General features: G+C 39.7%; 1 protein-coding gene across 1 annotated transcript in view; it reads left to right on the top strand.

Annotated features, from left to right (window-relative positions):
- The window catches only part of LOC129089401 (junctophilin-1-like), a 28833-nt gene extending 21785 nt beyond the window's left edge, over positions 1-7048 (top strand). The window contains exons 4-7 of the mRNA XM_054596835.1: positions 2064-2330; positions 4277-4707; positions 4862-4958; positions 6622-7048. Of these exons, the coding sequence (XP_054452810.1) occupies positions 2064-2330; positions 4277-4707; positions 4862-4942 (779 nt within the window). The 3' untranslated portion in view covers positions 4943-4958; positions 6622-7048. The remainder of the gene's footprint in view (positions 1-2063; positions 2331-4276; positions 4708-4861; positions 4959-6621) is intronic.
- The last annotated feature ends 8394 nt before the right edge of the window (positions 7049-15442 follow it).

Here is a 15442-nt window from a genome sequence, read left to right as displayed (position 1 = left end):
CAGAATACGAAGATCATTGTTTCCAGTACATGCTACCTGCTAATGGAAAGTGGTTAGTGACACATGAGTTTATTGGTGGTACAACAGGATGCCAATAGAGCAGCAAGTGGCCATTCTGAATGACATATGCCCTAGTTACGTCACTCATTCAAAGATTACATTTGAATGTTTGTTTATTGGATGAAATTCATGGTGAAAAAAACAAGGAATCAAATTGTGCTTTCGCCTTGTCCATCTCCATTTCCGGTTGGCAATTAGCTCAAATTCAAGGATTCAAGGATCATCTATTGTCATTATGCAACACAGGGATACACAATAAAATTCAGCTGTAGCTCATTTTCAACACAACAAACACATCACAAACAAAACAAAACAAAAATAGTACTACATTCCTGTAGTGCATTTTAGTTTTGTTTGCATCATAAGGAATGTAAACAGCAGCAACAAAAACGGTTCTCTGAGTAGATAATATGGCCGACAATTTAAATTCTACAACAGGAAAAACATTGTCAACCGTAAAGAGCATCTTGATCCGGGATGAACCATGGCGCCAGGTTGTTGACACAACAGTCAGCGACCTCCCGCTGCTTTCATCCATCTTATTTTTCTGCGACCGGCCATTATAGAACCAGCAGTATGCTGGGTAGTTGAGTAGCCTCAGGTTTTAGCTTGGTTAGCTTAGCTTCAATCTTGGCTCTGCTCCCTCTCCTCCCTGGGGCAGTTTGGTGGCGTTTTGTCCTGCAGGTCTGGCTGGTTGGTCGGCTGTGAGCGGTGATTCATAGGAGCTACCGTTCGTAGCATGTACATGCTCCGCCGTTGCCATAGGAAGTCATCAGTCATCACACGGGACATCCTGAACGAACCCGACATATTTAAAAAGCGAAGCTACAGTGGCTATAACTATAGCAACGTAATGTTTTTTTCACTTGACCGAGATTTTTTTTTTAAATTGTAGCCTGCACAACCATGCAATACAATTGACGAGGTGCAGACAATTCCTCTGGTAGAGAGATTCCATCGAGGGCTAAGTCAGTTGAAGAGATTGTGGACTGTCTGGGTGGAGAAGTTCACATCTATGACTTCACTGTGGTCCACAAGACATCTGGCGAGAATAACAGGAGGAATTAAAAGACCATACAGAAACGCAGAGCAATCTGAGATAAAACTACAAACTTGGTTATCTTGTCCGTCTATGACTTCTCCCATGTAATATACCATATATACCCAGATGGTCCCCTGTCCCAATGCTTTTTTGTCTGTAGTAGATGGTGATTCTGAATAATGCTGACTAAGTCAGAAGGTCAGTATTCACTATATCAGGATACTGTCATGATACAAGCAGGTGATGGAGACTCATCTGGTGACTCATCAAGAGTTATTTTTTCAGTCATTTTTCATTCTATTGCTACATATTATTCTGGTGCTATTACAATTATTTCCATTCTGAATTGAGTAACTGCAAGTGTTTTGCGGATTAAGATTAACAATTACTAGTTTCATTGTACTGTTAATTATTTACAATAGACAGCAGCAAAAGAATAACAAAATTATAAAACTACACAAGTTGTCATAAAATGCTCCAAATGTAATTATGTGTTTATAATTTCAGCTGGAAGTTCCACTCATGTTCCATTGACAAAAAATGTATCCCCATTTGCAGCTGATGTTTGAAACTGTCAGCCACTGACAGATACTGATCCCATAGACAGGTCTTAAAACATTTATAGTGTTTTGTGTTTTGAACAGTTTCTTCTTTTGACTCCTCCCCTGTCCTCTAGTTTCAACTTGAACAGTCAATGCGCAGCATGATGAGTCTACTGAATCATCTTCTGAATGATCATTACCAAACAACTTCACGGACAATACCAATGTATTAAAAAAAATTGGTCCTATTTTCATAGCCATCAATCATATTATAATAATACAACTTAAGTCCAGCAGGTGAATAATTTGATGATCAAGCAGGTTGGGAATTATCCTCTAGGTCACCCAAACTTATTTGGAAGAGAAAATGCAAGTGGTCCTTGTGAAATATAACTTTCTTTACTTTTTTGTTATTTCAGGCCCGGACTACGTACGACAGAAGTATAATGAGCCAGTAGAGGTGAAGGAGGTTCCTGTGGAGGAGAAAAAGGAGAAATCTCCATCAGGGAGCCCTCATTTCTACCGGAAAGGCACAACACCCGACCACTCTCCCTCTGAGAGCCCATGTCCCAGCCCCGCTGCTGTTAAAAATACCTTGTTCAGCAGTAAAACTCCCGCCGCCGTCGCTCCAGCGAAGCCTGCTGGGAAAGAGAACAAAACCCCAGCAGCTGAGTCTTTGACGGGAGGTAAACCACGTGGGTTATTTAAAATCTGACCAGCATGTCTTCACTTGAAACATCCTTCATCAGCAATTAACGGTCGTCAAGGGTAACAGTTACATTTATATGTCATTTTACAGCACAGGCTTGTACAATGAAATATAAGATTTAGCTCGATGCAGACTAGACACAAACATAGAACATATCTTTTTTTTATTTGAAAATAATAGAATCTAATATTTGCATATATGTTCAGAAGTTCATATATTCAGCTACATATCAGTTGATGGTTTTATAATTACCAGTATCAGCAGACACTTTATGTGTATGCGAGTGTCAGGGTTGATTTTGTGCAGAGGCCTTGAGCATGTCCTGCACAGCTAGCATGTCTAGAGAGGGAATACTGGTTGATGGCCACAAAAATTATAGCTGCAACATGATGAAGAGCAACAACAATTCAAGCAGCAATATGGCAAGCAGCAGCAATAGTTCTGAGAACAACTTGATTTAGTCCCAACTTAGTGAGCAGCAGCAATGGTTTTTAGTTGAAACTTAGTGAGTAGCAGCATTATTTTAAGATGTAACTTTGTGAGCAGCAGCATTATTTTAAGATGTAACTTTGTGAGTAGCAGCAATCATTTTAAGAGCAACTACACTCCCTGTGTAGATCGAAGGTAACAGCAACTAATTCAGCAGCTGCAATGAATAGCAGAAGTAGTTGCAACATGGTGAGCAGCAGCCGTTATTTCAGCAGAAAATATGGCATTTAACTGATATTTCTGTAGCAACCAGCAGTGTTGGTAGTAAGAGAGTAGCTGACTCAGAAACCCGGTATCTTCAGTAGCCTATAAAGCTGCAGAATAGTCACTTAATTTTGCGTTCATTATCTCTGCAAGGAGGATCATACAATCGGTTGCGTGTGTGCATGCGTTCGTGGGGCGTTATTATGAATCCCACTGCTTTTCTTGGCAAGACCCGCCCTGTGTAGCATTAAAGCACAAGGATTGGCCAGGCCTCCATGCTTGCTGAGGTACCAGTAACCTGATTTGTTCAAGTCGTATGCCCTGACCAATGGGTTATCTTGACCCTAACTAGTCAAAGTCAATGCCTAACCCTGACTAATCGCCTAGGCAACTGTCTTGCCTAGAAAAGCAGTGTTATTCATTATTACGTGTCCGTGAGTGAGTGTGCACCTCTGCGTCTGTCCATGGCTAAACTTGCATTCTGCTGCAGCAAACTACATAATAGTTTGGTTGTTCAGGTATGGCTGCATGCTAAAGGATTTGGTTGAGCTTGTGGTGGCTCACACTTTCTCAAAACACCTTTTATGCCTGTTTTACACTGCCATTGACTGCCTGCTGACTCCTCACTCACTGCTGGTAACCGGCCAGCGATTGGAAGAGGCTAATATTGATAGCACAGCTGAGTGCATGGACGATCCCCCATCTGCTACTCTGGGACCAGAGACGCAGTAGGGGTTAAAACAGTTTGGTCACTTTTATTGTACTGGACAGTGTGTTAGATCACAGCCAACAATTCAAAGCTGACAAACTACCAGTACACATACTGCTGAGTACATCACCACTATTCTGCTGCTGCTATGCGGGAAGACAGATTGGTGAGTTTAGCTAAGGTGCTTGAACTTTCTTCTATGACTTGTTTTTGAGTTGATACACTCCCTGTGTAGATCGAAGGTAACAGCAACTAATTCAGCAGCTGCAATGAATAGCAGAAGTAGTTGCAACATGGTGAGCAGCAGCAGTTATTTCAGCAGAAAATATGGCATTTAACTGATATTTCTGTAGCAACCAGCAGTGTTGGTAGTAAGAGAGTAGCTGACTCAGAAACCCAGTTATTTACCATGCAACATGCTGGCCTGACCATAAGTAAATAATTCCCTAAATTCCCCAAAACAAGATATGTTTTTGTTCTTTGGTTAATTATTTCTCTTATCCTTTTTTTCCCCTCTGCAGGCATAACAAAAGCAGCATCAAAACTTTCTCTCAGACAGGAATTGAGGCAACAGGAGGCTACTCCAGCGGTCAAACCAGCTGTTACCACGACTGTCAGCAGTTACCCCAGCAACGGGCAGATTCACTCCCAGTACCACGGTTACTATGTCAAGGCAGATGTCAAGATTCCGCCACCCGAGGAACCAACCAGTGTTGAGGATGACCTTCACCCATTAAGCCTGGCTCGCTTGCCACCGCCTGCCAAACAGATTTGGGCGCCCGCACCAAAATCCCTGCCAGCCCCCAGCCCTTCACCGGTTCCACTTAAAGAGGCCACCAAAGCGCCAGAACCTCCCAAGCCAAAAAGACAGGAATCAACCAAACCAAAGAGCCTCGCAGAAACCAAGAAAGCTAGTATGGAAATAGCTGCTGATATTGTAGAGGAGGAGTCGGTGAGTTAGATAAGTTACCGTACATATTTTATTCAGCATTTAATGAGATGTTCCATTAAGGGGTTACCTGAAATTCCTTAATAATCTCTAAATGTAATGAAGTTTGTAACTGCTAAATGGTTCTCCAACAGAAACTTTTCTTGTGTTTTCACAGGGCCCAAACTCTATCTTGGTGGCTCTTGTGATGCTGTTGAACGTAGGTCTAGCAATCATTTTTGTCCATTTCCTCACCTGACCAAATCTGAACTCAGGTAAGAAGTTACATCAGTACATCAGTTTGATGAGAACTACTTAAAATGACAAACACCATGTTTGGGAAGAATGTATTTGGTATGTACTTTGTTTTTTTTAGGCAGGGTTTTGGCTTCACTTTTGGGGAGCTGTCATGCCGTCCATCTTTATACATACAGTCTATGGTCTAGACCATACCCTTTAATTTTGTCAGCAGATCAAAGACCGGTGAAGCCTTTTACTAAAATGTGATCAAATATACATATAATGAAGAAGCTTGGCTTGTTGTATAAAACATGAGCCTGCTTCCTCCATTTCAGCCCATTTAATTTCTGCTGATAAAAACAGTCACCATTGCATTAATTAATGCAGTTAGTGAATGCCGAACCATCTTCAGTGATTGGTTGAAGCTACAGGAGCCCCTGAACCAGAACTGATTTTGGAACAGCTGCCTTTGCTATGACTGCAGTCCTCTTATACATCTCTGGAACTTCCAGACCATTCTCAATGATTATTTCCCTGAGCCGATACCGTGTCAGTTTTCTATTATTATTTCATTATTATTTTGACTGCTCACTCAGTCTAGTGTGAGGCTTAAACTAGCAGGTCCCAGCCACACCGTCAGCATCATCACCAACTGATGATACATACGACGCGGAAATTGTATTAAAGTGTAAAGCTAGTTAGGGTATTATAAGTATGATAAGGAAATGGCTCCTTAGCTTACATTACTTCATATTTTCAAGCAGTGTGTTTTCACTTTTAATGTCAGAAGAGAAAAGACTTTCGGATGAAGGTTAGCTGATGCGTCTATCTAATGAACCATTGGCTGGGATTGCTGTAGCGTAAACCCCCTTACCCTTTCCCTCAAGAGGCTTTGCCGTTTGCCAGGCCGCCACTGTAAATAAAGAATTTGTTCTGAATGACTTGCCTAGTTGAATGAAGATGAAATAAATTAAAAAAAATAAACTTCCTCGCTAATGTTGCCATAAACCACGCCAGCATCCAGGAGGAGCTTCCATGCATCGGAGAAATGCTACAACCAGGACTTTCTAGTCACAAAGGGGGCTTTAAACATAAAACATTACCCCAAAAACTTGAAACTATGTTTTAAATCTTGGCCTGTAATGCTAGGGTAAGCTAGTTCACATGCTAATGTTTTCATTTCACGTTAGAACATACTAATGATTTTGGCTAAACCCATCCCTTACACTCCGGGGACAGAAAAAAATACTGCTCAGTATTGCTCTTATCATTGCTTAGTGCATGCAGAGAAATGCAAAGCTTGACAGGCCACAACTAGTTACGGTAGCTGAGCTGTGATTGGACAATTATTGTTTGGGGAGGGATTTGGCAAACAGTTGAGTGACTCTGTAACAGAGTACATTTGAAATAAAGACCTGCCTTTAATGTTACAGTTCTCTCTGTAGTTAGGGGTAAAAAAAAGGCCCAAGCCCCTATGTGAGAATTTTTGTAATTATCTTAAAAAAAAACATTTAACTGCACATTTGTTGTTGCACTTTCATTCCCCCCCAACTATATCCATGCACATGAGACAACTAGATGTATATTTATTTATTTACATTAAATCCAGGTGTTTTCATCTAAAGAAATATGTGTCCGTACACTTAAATATATTATGTACATATTTGTAATATGTCCTCCAACATCTATCCCCTGCAGTGGACTCATCCAAACTAGTCGCCCAAGTCGCTAACCTTCCATCAACCAAAGGGGCCCTTTAAGAAAATTGTGCCCCTCAGCATGGCGGACACGGGCAAAAGGAGGACTGAAAATAGCCGAGTGAAGGTGGTGAAGAGGTGGAGGGGGGGGACACAAGAAGGAGAGAGAGAGAGAAAAAAAGCAGAGAGAGAGAAAGATGAACCCCCCACCCCCCCTCTCTCTCTCTCTGGATGGACTGAACGATGCCCGAGTCCAACTTGATTGGACTGGCGATGGTTTGTGACTCCACTTAGAGTGCAGTGAAAGCTGAAGCAAGCAGTCACCGGTGTGGAAAGGGGCCCCCCCTCATCCCCCCGAGCCCCAACTAAGGATTCTCTATCAGGCTTAGAAGTAACAGGAGGCCTGGAGTGTGAGTGAGTGAGTGTGACGCCCGGCACCTCCGCTGCCTGTGCTTGTCCGTCTGTAGCTCCATTTCCATCTGACTGTTTGGCAAATTTGGCAAGTTTTTTAATGCTGCAATAAAAAATGTTATGTGTTGTCCAGCTGATTTGAAGAGAATTTGTTTCCTAAACAATCCACCAGAGGAACGGAGAGCGCCTTTACTGTGTTGAAAAGTAATTATTGCCTTGGATGGTCAGATGCCATGAATTACAAGTCAGATGCACCCACTTTGAATGGACAATATTCACGACGAGTGAGCCCATTTTGAACAGAAGTGCACTTTAACTAAACTGTTCAACAGGGCTTTTATTAATAAGTCAAACAATACGTTTCTGCTGCCATCTTGCTGCATAACTTGTTGATTAAGAAACTATTTTTCGCTTTAAGTGAGCACAAAGAAGTTTTTGTAATGGTGGACAACCTTTAGATGAATTTGGATCTATTAATACTGAACTTGTCTCTTACATAAAAGTCCACACAGAACTATTTGGAGGGAAACCAAGCTTGTGCATATCTCAGTGTATTTGACACATGTGTCTGCTTCTGCCGTGTGTGTGTGTATATGTTTGTGTGGGCGGGTGGTGGACTGGATATGTTCAGAGATGCACTTTGAGCTGATGGAAGCCAACAGCTGCCTTACTATTTTATGGAGTGACGTGGTGGTGGGTGAGAAGGGCCCAGGCAGGAATGTGAAGCGCTCGGCTGCTTCTCCCTCCGCCGTGTCCTAGGAGAGCAGCTCTATTTCTATCAGTCCGTCTATCGATCTGTTCGTATCTGTTTTTATCTGTTTCCTTGGGTCTCAGTGCCTGCCGTTTTATATGCTACACCAGGTGCACGGTAGACAATCAGCGGGGTTTGTAACATTTGTAAAAGACGGCCTAGCAGTCTGGTGTCAGAGAGTCTTTTAATGAATGGATGTATTGTTTTTGACATGGCTTTCGCTCATACTTTGTGCTGAACTATGAATTTGTGTTTCTATATTTTCATTCATGTTTCCACAGTCCTCATTACTATTAAGCTTCATTTTCACATAGCATGTGTATAGCATACCTAATAGGATTTACTTGAACGGAGCCCAGTTTAATACATTTACTAGCTCACTGTTTGAACATGTTTAGAAGCTCAGCTGTGTTAAATTTCATGCAAGACTTGCTGATTATTTTCATAATGCAGTAATGTAACAGTTATTCTGACAAGCGACTGACTAATTGCATAAGAATACACTTTATTAAAACAAGAGTAGCATAAAAACGTACAAAACCGTCTAATTGCCACTTATAAACTGCTACTTCCTGTTGGCAGGTGCAGGTTATTCCACGGGCAGATTCGCAAACTGTGAGTAGCTAGCTTAGGCTAATAGCTTGCGGTACCTGCTGACCTGGTTAACCTGACTGTGAGTATCTTTGGTCAACTAAAAGCGCGCCACCAAAACTCAAAAATGTCATTTTGAAATGTGTTGTCTGCTTTGGATGTTCCAATATCTAGGTACATAAAAACAAAAGTGTGGAGAGAAATCCAGATATAACTTAATGCCATCCAGAATTCATAGAACCAAAGTTACATGTGTAACTCTTGTTTGGAGTTGTAATATGAAGAGAGAGAGAGATGAAGAGCGGCGACTGTCATAAGGTCTGCAGTTATGTGTGAGCTGGCCCCAGTCGTTATGCCGTGGGCTGAATAGCTGTACTGTTCAGCTGAGAACTGGGCTGAAACAGCGCATATTCACGCTAAAACATGGTGTGAAATTGCTCTTTAATCACAATTATATCAGGGCTCAATCTCCGACAGCTTCAGAGCTCCAGGCCGGGGCACCTCCGGTGCTGAGAAAAAATCACGTGTTTATCACACTGACTTACCAATAAATAAAGCGTATATTTAATACATTGTATAATGTCCATTGTATAAGGTCATTGCCACACGACCACCCTCAAGGTAAACGATACAACCTTGATATTTCAATATTAATGTGACTTATCAAGTTAGGTAACGTAACGTAAAGCAGCAAATGAGTTGGCTAACCTTAGCCTATTTTTAGCTAGCTATGCTAATTTTGTTAGCAAACTAACTGAAATTGATTGAATTAAGCTTCAGACATGTTTTTCCTGTTGTTGTTGTTGTTGTTGCTGACCTTAAAGTGAGTTTGGACAGATTCCTTCTTCCAGTAACAGTAATGATGAGATTACAAGTGTAAGAAACAAGCATGTTAACATGTCAGCTAGCTAACACTAGCTAACATGTTATAATTGACTTGACACAAAGTTTTAAATGAACTGCCAGTAGGCTACTTTGCTTATTAAAGAATAGTGTAATAAACAATAAACTGTGCAATTAAATTCACTGGCATATGCACGTAATTTATTGATAAGAAAGAGCAACAAACACGTGATAACACACGTTTGCTATGTTAACTGGCTATGCTAATGTTGTTGGCAAACTAACTACAACAGGGCAAAAAATGCAAGAAGCCCAATGTAATCATTTTAGCTAACTCTAATGTTAGGTTGCTAACAACATAAGCATAGCATAGTTATATTGTAATATTACGGTTTACAGTTTACCGCGGTGTTATACGAGGTCCAGTGGCTTGTTCAAATTAAGGAACACATACTTTAATAGACTGAGGAGGTAGGCCTGAGCCTGGAGCTTTGCTGCTAACTCCTTCTCCTCAATCTCCTTTTCCACAACATTACCTAAAAAATGAGGAATGTACTGCACTAGTGAAGTGAATCCTCAAAGATACTGACTTAAAAAGGAAGGTTGAATGTGTCCTAGACTGTCCAGTGACAGTAACAAGTGTCTGTGAAGTGTATCAGTATACAAAAACACGGGATCCATGTACAACACTATGCTTGCTTGTGTTTTTTTTCTTCGTTTAAACTTTATTTTACTATATATTGTAATATGCAACACACCAAGGTACAATTTTGTTGCTGTCTTATGATTCACTTCATGCCGACAAAGTTGTGTGACTTTTTGGCCAATCTGGGAAAGGTAGAGCTGTTATAAATGTTTGTTTAGTTGTACCATGTTAGTCAGTATATTTTTGTATTGTTTTGATCATTGCTAAACCAGCAGTAAACTACTTTACTGTTGAGGTAAATAGTATTTACTGATGTTGAGTTGATGATAAATATTTATCTTGTTGTCTTATAGTCAGTATGTAGTTTCAACACAATTTATGTTGGAGTCTTTGTCACACACAGTGGTTATCATGCAGTGGTAAACGTTTGTGATTTAAGTGACACACACCATCCAAGGAATCATCTATATATATATATATATATATATATATATATATATATATATATATATATATATATATATATATATATTTAACTAACAAGGTGACCATCAGTCAATCAGTCCTTGGAATAAATAACTTAAAAGTGTTTGCTTGGTATAACAGAATAAAGGCCACGAAAATCAGAGCCGTGATGCTGAATATATATTATTTATTTATTCATATTTTGATGTGAAAATATGCATTATTCAGCTTCACCAATAAAGTATTTTGTTTTCTGATTTAGATTAATATGATTGGCTTTTACAGCCTGTGTTTACTAATCGATGTAATATTATCAATGGATTTATTCATGATACCTGTTCTGCGTAACAATGGCCTCATGATTCATTTTCAGTTATTATTAATATTCTGTTTGTTAAAAAAACAAAGCAAAATGTCTAAATGTTAATGGTTGATACGCTTTATTTTATTTGTTTTTTAATGAACAAAGTAGTTCCACAAAGTTGTAATTCTTTTCAGGAAACTATTCAGGAAATAATTCAGAAGTGACAGAGATGGAAAAATAAAGTATCACTGTGATGGGATGGGTTTTAATACATACAGTGTGCAGTTGGTTAACCTTAAACAAAATGTATTATGGGGTTGTTGATTGCAATCTATTTATTTGTTAATACATTAACACTAGATTTTTTCTGCAAATGAATTAGGTGGTTTTATCGCTCAAAATTAAACCTGCATGCATGGTATGGATGATGTTTATCACTTGCATTACTTTTAGATAACACGGCTCTGATGTTGTCTCATCCTCAGCATTTGTAATCCCCAATGGAACACTACTGCCTATTGGAATATGGCAGTGACCAATTGCTCTGGATTAAAACATTTGAATGTCGTATGACCTAAAATATGATAAACAGTACTTTTGATTGATTTTGTGGCCATAGTATAATCAGAGTATTCCACTAAGACCTGTAGGTTTATGAAAAATAACAGCGTCTGAAGAAGCAAATAACGAGATTGGCATTCATTTTGATTTCGGTTCTGTTATGTTTTTCAGATGTTTTCCAATTATTCAAAGCTGCTGGTGCGTGAATGGTTGTTTGAAAATAAAGTTTTCGCCCATTTGAAATCGGCCACTACTAAAACCCATGAGGCCGTGTTGAATATATACTTATGTATTTGGATGAAAGGTTTAGCTAGATTATCTGAACTCTTAATTAAGTTTACGTTAGGGGAAGAAAAAACATTGTCTTAAATCTGTTTCAACCCTGATTACTGGATTTAGCCTTACTTATTTTTCTTATGATGTGATTGTGATTCCTGGTTTAGCATGCAGATATTTTGTTGTTGTTAAATTTGAATTAGTATGAAGTATTCTGTCAGGCAGGAAGTTGAGTGGATTGCAGAAGTAAAGTCAGTGTGTGAAATTTGTTTGCCAACTCAGTACCAACGAGGCTTCACAATGCATTTTATAGAAATAACTAAATAAAAGCTTTGTTTCCTTTTGGATCCCACAGAAACTTGATTAGAACAACACGTTCTCCCTCCCAACTGGTCAAACACAGACTCTTCGTGATTGGCTGTATGCCATATGCTGCTATATGTACCCCTCTAGTGTCAGTTTTGTATGTGTCAGACACAGCGGGTCAATTTATGCTAGTTATATGAATATTGTCTTTTCAAGATAAACTTCTGACTTCACAAAAAAGGGAACGATTTCTGCTCATTACACGCATACAGTCTCTTTTCAAAATGAACGTCCAACATGAGTTTACAAAACTATGTGGTTAGGTTTAGACAACAAAAGTAGGTAAGGTTTAGAAAAGGTCATGGTTTGGATAACAATAAATATGTCTCTTACATAAAATAATAAATGTTATGGATCTTTTGTTAACTGTAAGTTACGTAATAAAACTAATGTACAACAAGTTAACATTGATTTGGTCACTCGGGACATGAACAGCAGTCTCCTGGTTGAAAGTCCTGTGTTTGTTTGACCCATTCAACCTCCCCTCCAATGCAGTTGTTTTTGCTCTTCAAAATAAGTCAGTTGCTCTGAGCATCTAAGAATGAGGAGGATGGGTTTACATTGGTTATTAGAAAGCCTGGTGCGTCTCATACAGACGCTAAGGTGCACTGACCAGGCGTCAGTATTTGATGAGTTGGGAGTGAGAACAGGTTCATCAGAAACACCATTGACATGCGTCGTCTTCATTCCATCACTGGGGATTTAATGCTGTTCACTTCTGCAGGGAAAATAGCTTCATCTTGTTCCTTCGATCATAACACAAATTACTGATACATGGCTTATAAACAGCATGTTCATCCAGGCTTGTTATCAAAGTATAAAAAGCTCAGAGTTTCTAACATAACTGAAAATATAATCTTGCAAGTTCGTTCCTCTGTATCACCAAATATTAGCTAGTGATATAGGCTAGAAAAACGGTGGAAAATCAGTTATTACACAATATTGTGTCTCTGGCGGTCATTCTGGAATTCATGGAACTGTAGTCACATACACCAATAATCCGTTAATTTTTTGAATATGTAAATAGGGTGTGTCCAAGCTTAAACATGCCGGAAAATTGTTCTTTACGGCATGCTGGACCGTCATGCTATACAATGGCAAGGCATTTTACATGAGTTCTTAAATTTCATATACTTGATATAAGACACACAATACATGGAGGATTTTCAATAAAAATGTGGTTTATTGGGGCCTTTTGATTTCCTTCGATGTTATAAATCTAAGTTAAGTTTGGTAAAGAATATAGGACCCTTTGAATTATCCGTTGGCAGCTTTTCAACAAAACTGGGCAGTGACGTATCACTAGGACATGACCTTTCAACAAATTAATGAAATGACAAACCATGAAGTGGGAGATAGCCTATGGGTATTATCATATGAGTATTTCAGTAAATCTATTATGAAAGAGGAAGCTTTCCCTTGTTTTGTTTTTGTTGAAAAGTATTACAGTGCATGGAAGCAACAAATATCTGAGATAAGGTACAGACTTTAGTGGATGACAATGGTGCTGTGCTATTGTAGTTAGTAGAACATGGCATGGACTTACAGATATTGTACTATAGTTGGTGAAATGGTTCAAGTGTTAAAGCAGAAAGTTCACATGCAGAGGTTTGACAGTCCAACACATTCTATCTCCCAACTTTTCAAATACAGCAGCGCTTCAAACTATGACGTGCTTCCTACCCCTCTAGCATCAGTTTTCGTGTGTCTAAAAAGAACCACATATGTGTTCACAGGAAAATACATACTGGTTGGTCGAAAGAGTTTCTGGTGAACCTGCATGATTTCACCTGATTGCGCGAACGACCCTACTGCACAGATGGTCTCGTTAACTGATGTAGGTCACATAGAGGCATCAGTATTAAATTGAGACTGTTTCTAAACCAGTTTAAAGTTCCTTACAGTTGCTTTAAGTAGGCTTTTAAATAAGTAATCGTCATCTTTTGGTTTGACATTGGACACGAATACCATTCCCCTGCGGTACATCAGCGCACCCTGACCTTCTCACTATGTTGACTTTCTCACTCTTCATTCTTAGTCAACTGACTTCTTCTGTTCTTCCCGCCATAACCACAGACACGCAGAACGTTTGACGCACGGGGCCACTGACCAAGCTGCTGTATTTGATGACTTGAGACTGAGAATAAGCTGGAAAGTCTGATCCCTAAACTGCATTAGACCCACCCTCCTGCAAATGTATTTAAACAACATGTTTAACCTCACGTTTGACTCAACGTTGTCACTACAGACAATGCACAGTAGAGCTAAAACACTGACTCATAGTATCAACTGATATGCAGTGTTAAGGCCTTTTAAATGTCCATCCAGTGTTTCATCTTGTCATGGTAGTAACATGCACAAACACCAAACAGACCCTGGTGCTGTTTTTAATGCAGTGCTATTTTCAGCCGCTGATGTCCAGGCCTTTGTCGGTGTGGTTGATCGTATGCTAATCCCTGATGGAGACACGCGGTGGGCGCAAACACGTGTACATCACAAATAAGACGAAGGTGATTTTGTTGTGAACTTTCTATTTCTTTTGCTGGAGTGTGGGTGTTGTTCAGTTTCAAGCAGGAAAAAACATTATGCTTTACTCTGGTCTGATCTTAGAGAGGAACCAAGGCTGTTGTTAAGGAAAGATGAAAGTAAAGGATTGGAAAGGCACTGGTCTGATGAAATGTTTTTTTAGGAGAGCAGGGTAGAGAAGGTGAGAGAGTCTTGGATGTATCAGGAATGTTTTTGCGGTCTAAAGTATAACCGGCAGCAAATTTGGTCTTTAATTTAACAAGAGCAGTTTATCCAGAGCTTGGTTAAAGCTGCCTGTGACTAATCGGAGGAGCCTTTGGTGTATGTACATCTATGGAAAAAGCTCCAAGATCTATTAGTTTCTACTGCCCCAACAGGACAATCTCTTATGACTGAGATCTGAAATAAAAATGACAACCTCTCTGTTTAGAATTTCTACATTACTGTATATTGTGTTTGGTTTTTGAGGCATTTTGAGATCTTTTTTTTCTAAAACTGTTCTTGACTGTATTTTGAATATTTGCCTTGATCGCTGAATGTAATGAATCACCTCGGCTGCTGCTGGTGATACAGTGCACATATTGTTATCAGTTATTTTACATGACAACATGTTTGTTTTTTGGCAGTTGTTTCTATGGAGATAAATTAAAAAAGCAGGTTTACATTTTACATCCTGTGTCTGTGTATTCTTTGTACCCCCTGCTTTTGCTTTCCAGTTCCCAGACTCACTTGAAGAGCGACAGGGAATTTAGGATCTGCATCACGTTCTGATCACGCCTATAAAATGTAATATACATGTAATCCTTGTGATCGCAGTCTCGTCCAGCACAGTTAGACAATGAGAGGGGCATTCCCTGATGCTTAAGTTGGTCGTCTCCCCCCCAGCATGCAGCATTCTATTCCATTAGAGAAGCCCCAACTAAAAAAGTAACCAAAGTGTGAAAGTCGGACGGGACCGAAATAGTTCTGATGGCTGTCAGCTGCTGGCCTGCCTCGAGACTGACTCACACTGCCGAAGGTTTTGGAGAGGGAGCGCTTCCACACACAAGGATAATATTACATTATTCTGACGGTGGTACTGG

This window comes from Anoplopoma fimbria, chromosome 3 (genome assembly GCF_027596085.1).
Source record: "Anoplopoma fimbria isolate UVic2021 breed Golden Eagle Sablefish chromosome 3, Afim_UVic_2022, whole genome shotgun sequence".
NCBI classification, from domain to species: domain Eukaryota; kingdom Metazoa; phylum Chordata; class Actinopteri; order Perciformes; family Anoplopomatidae; genus Anoplopoma; species Anoplopoma fimbria.
Note: the sequence above shows the minus strand (reverse complement) of the source record. Positions and strands in the feature narration are given on the sequence as shown.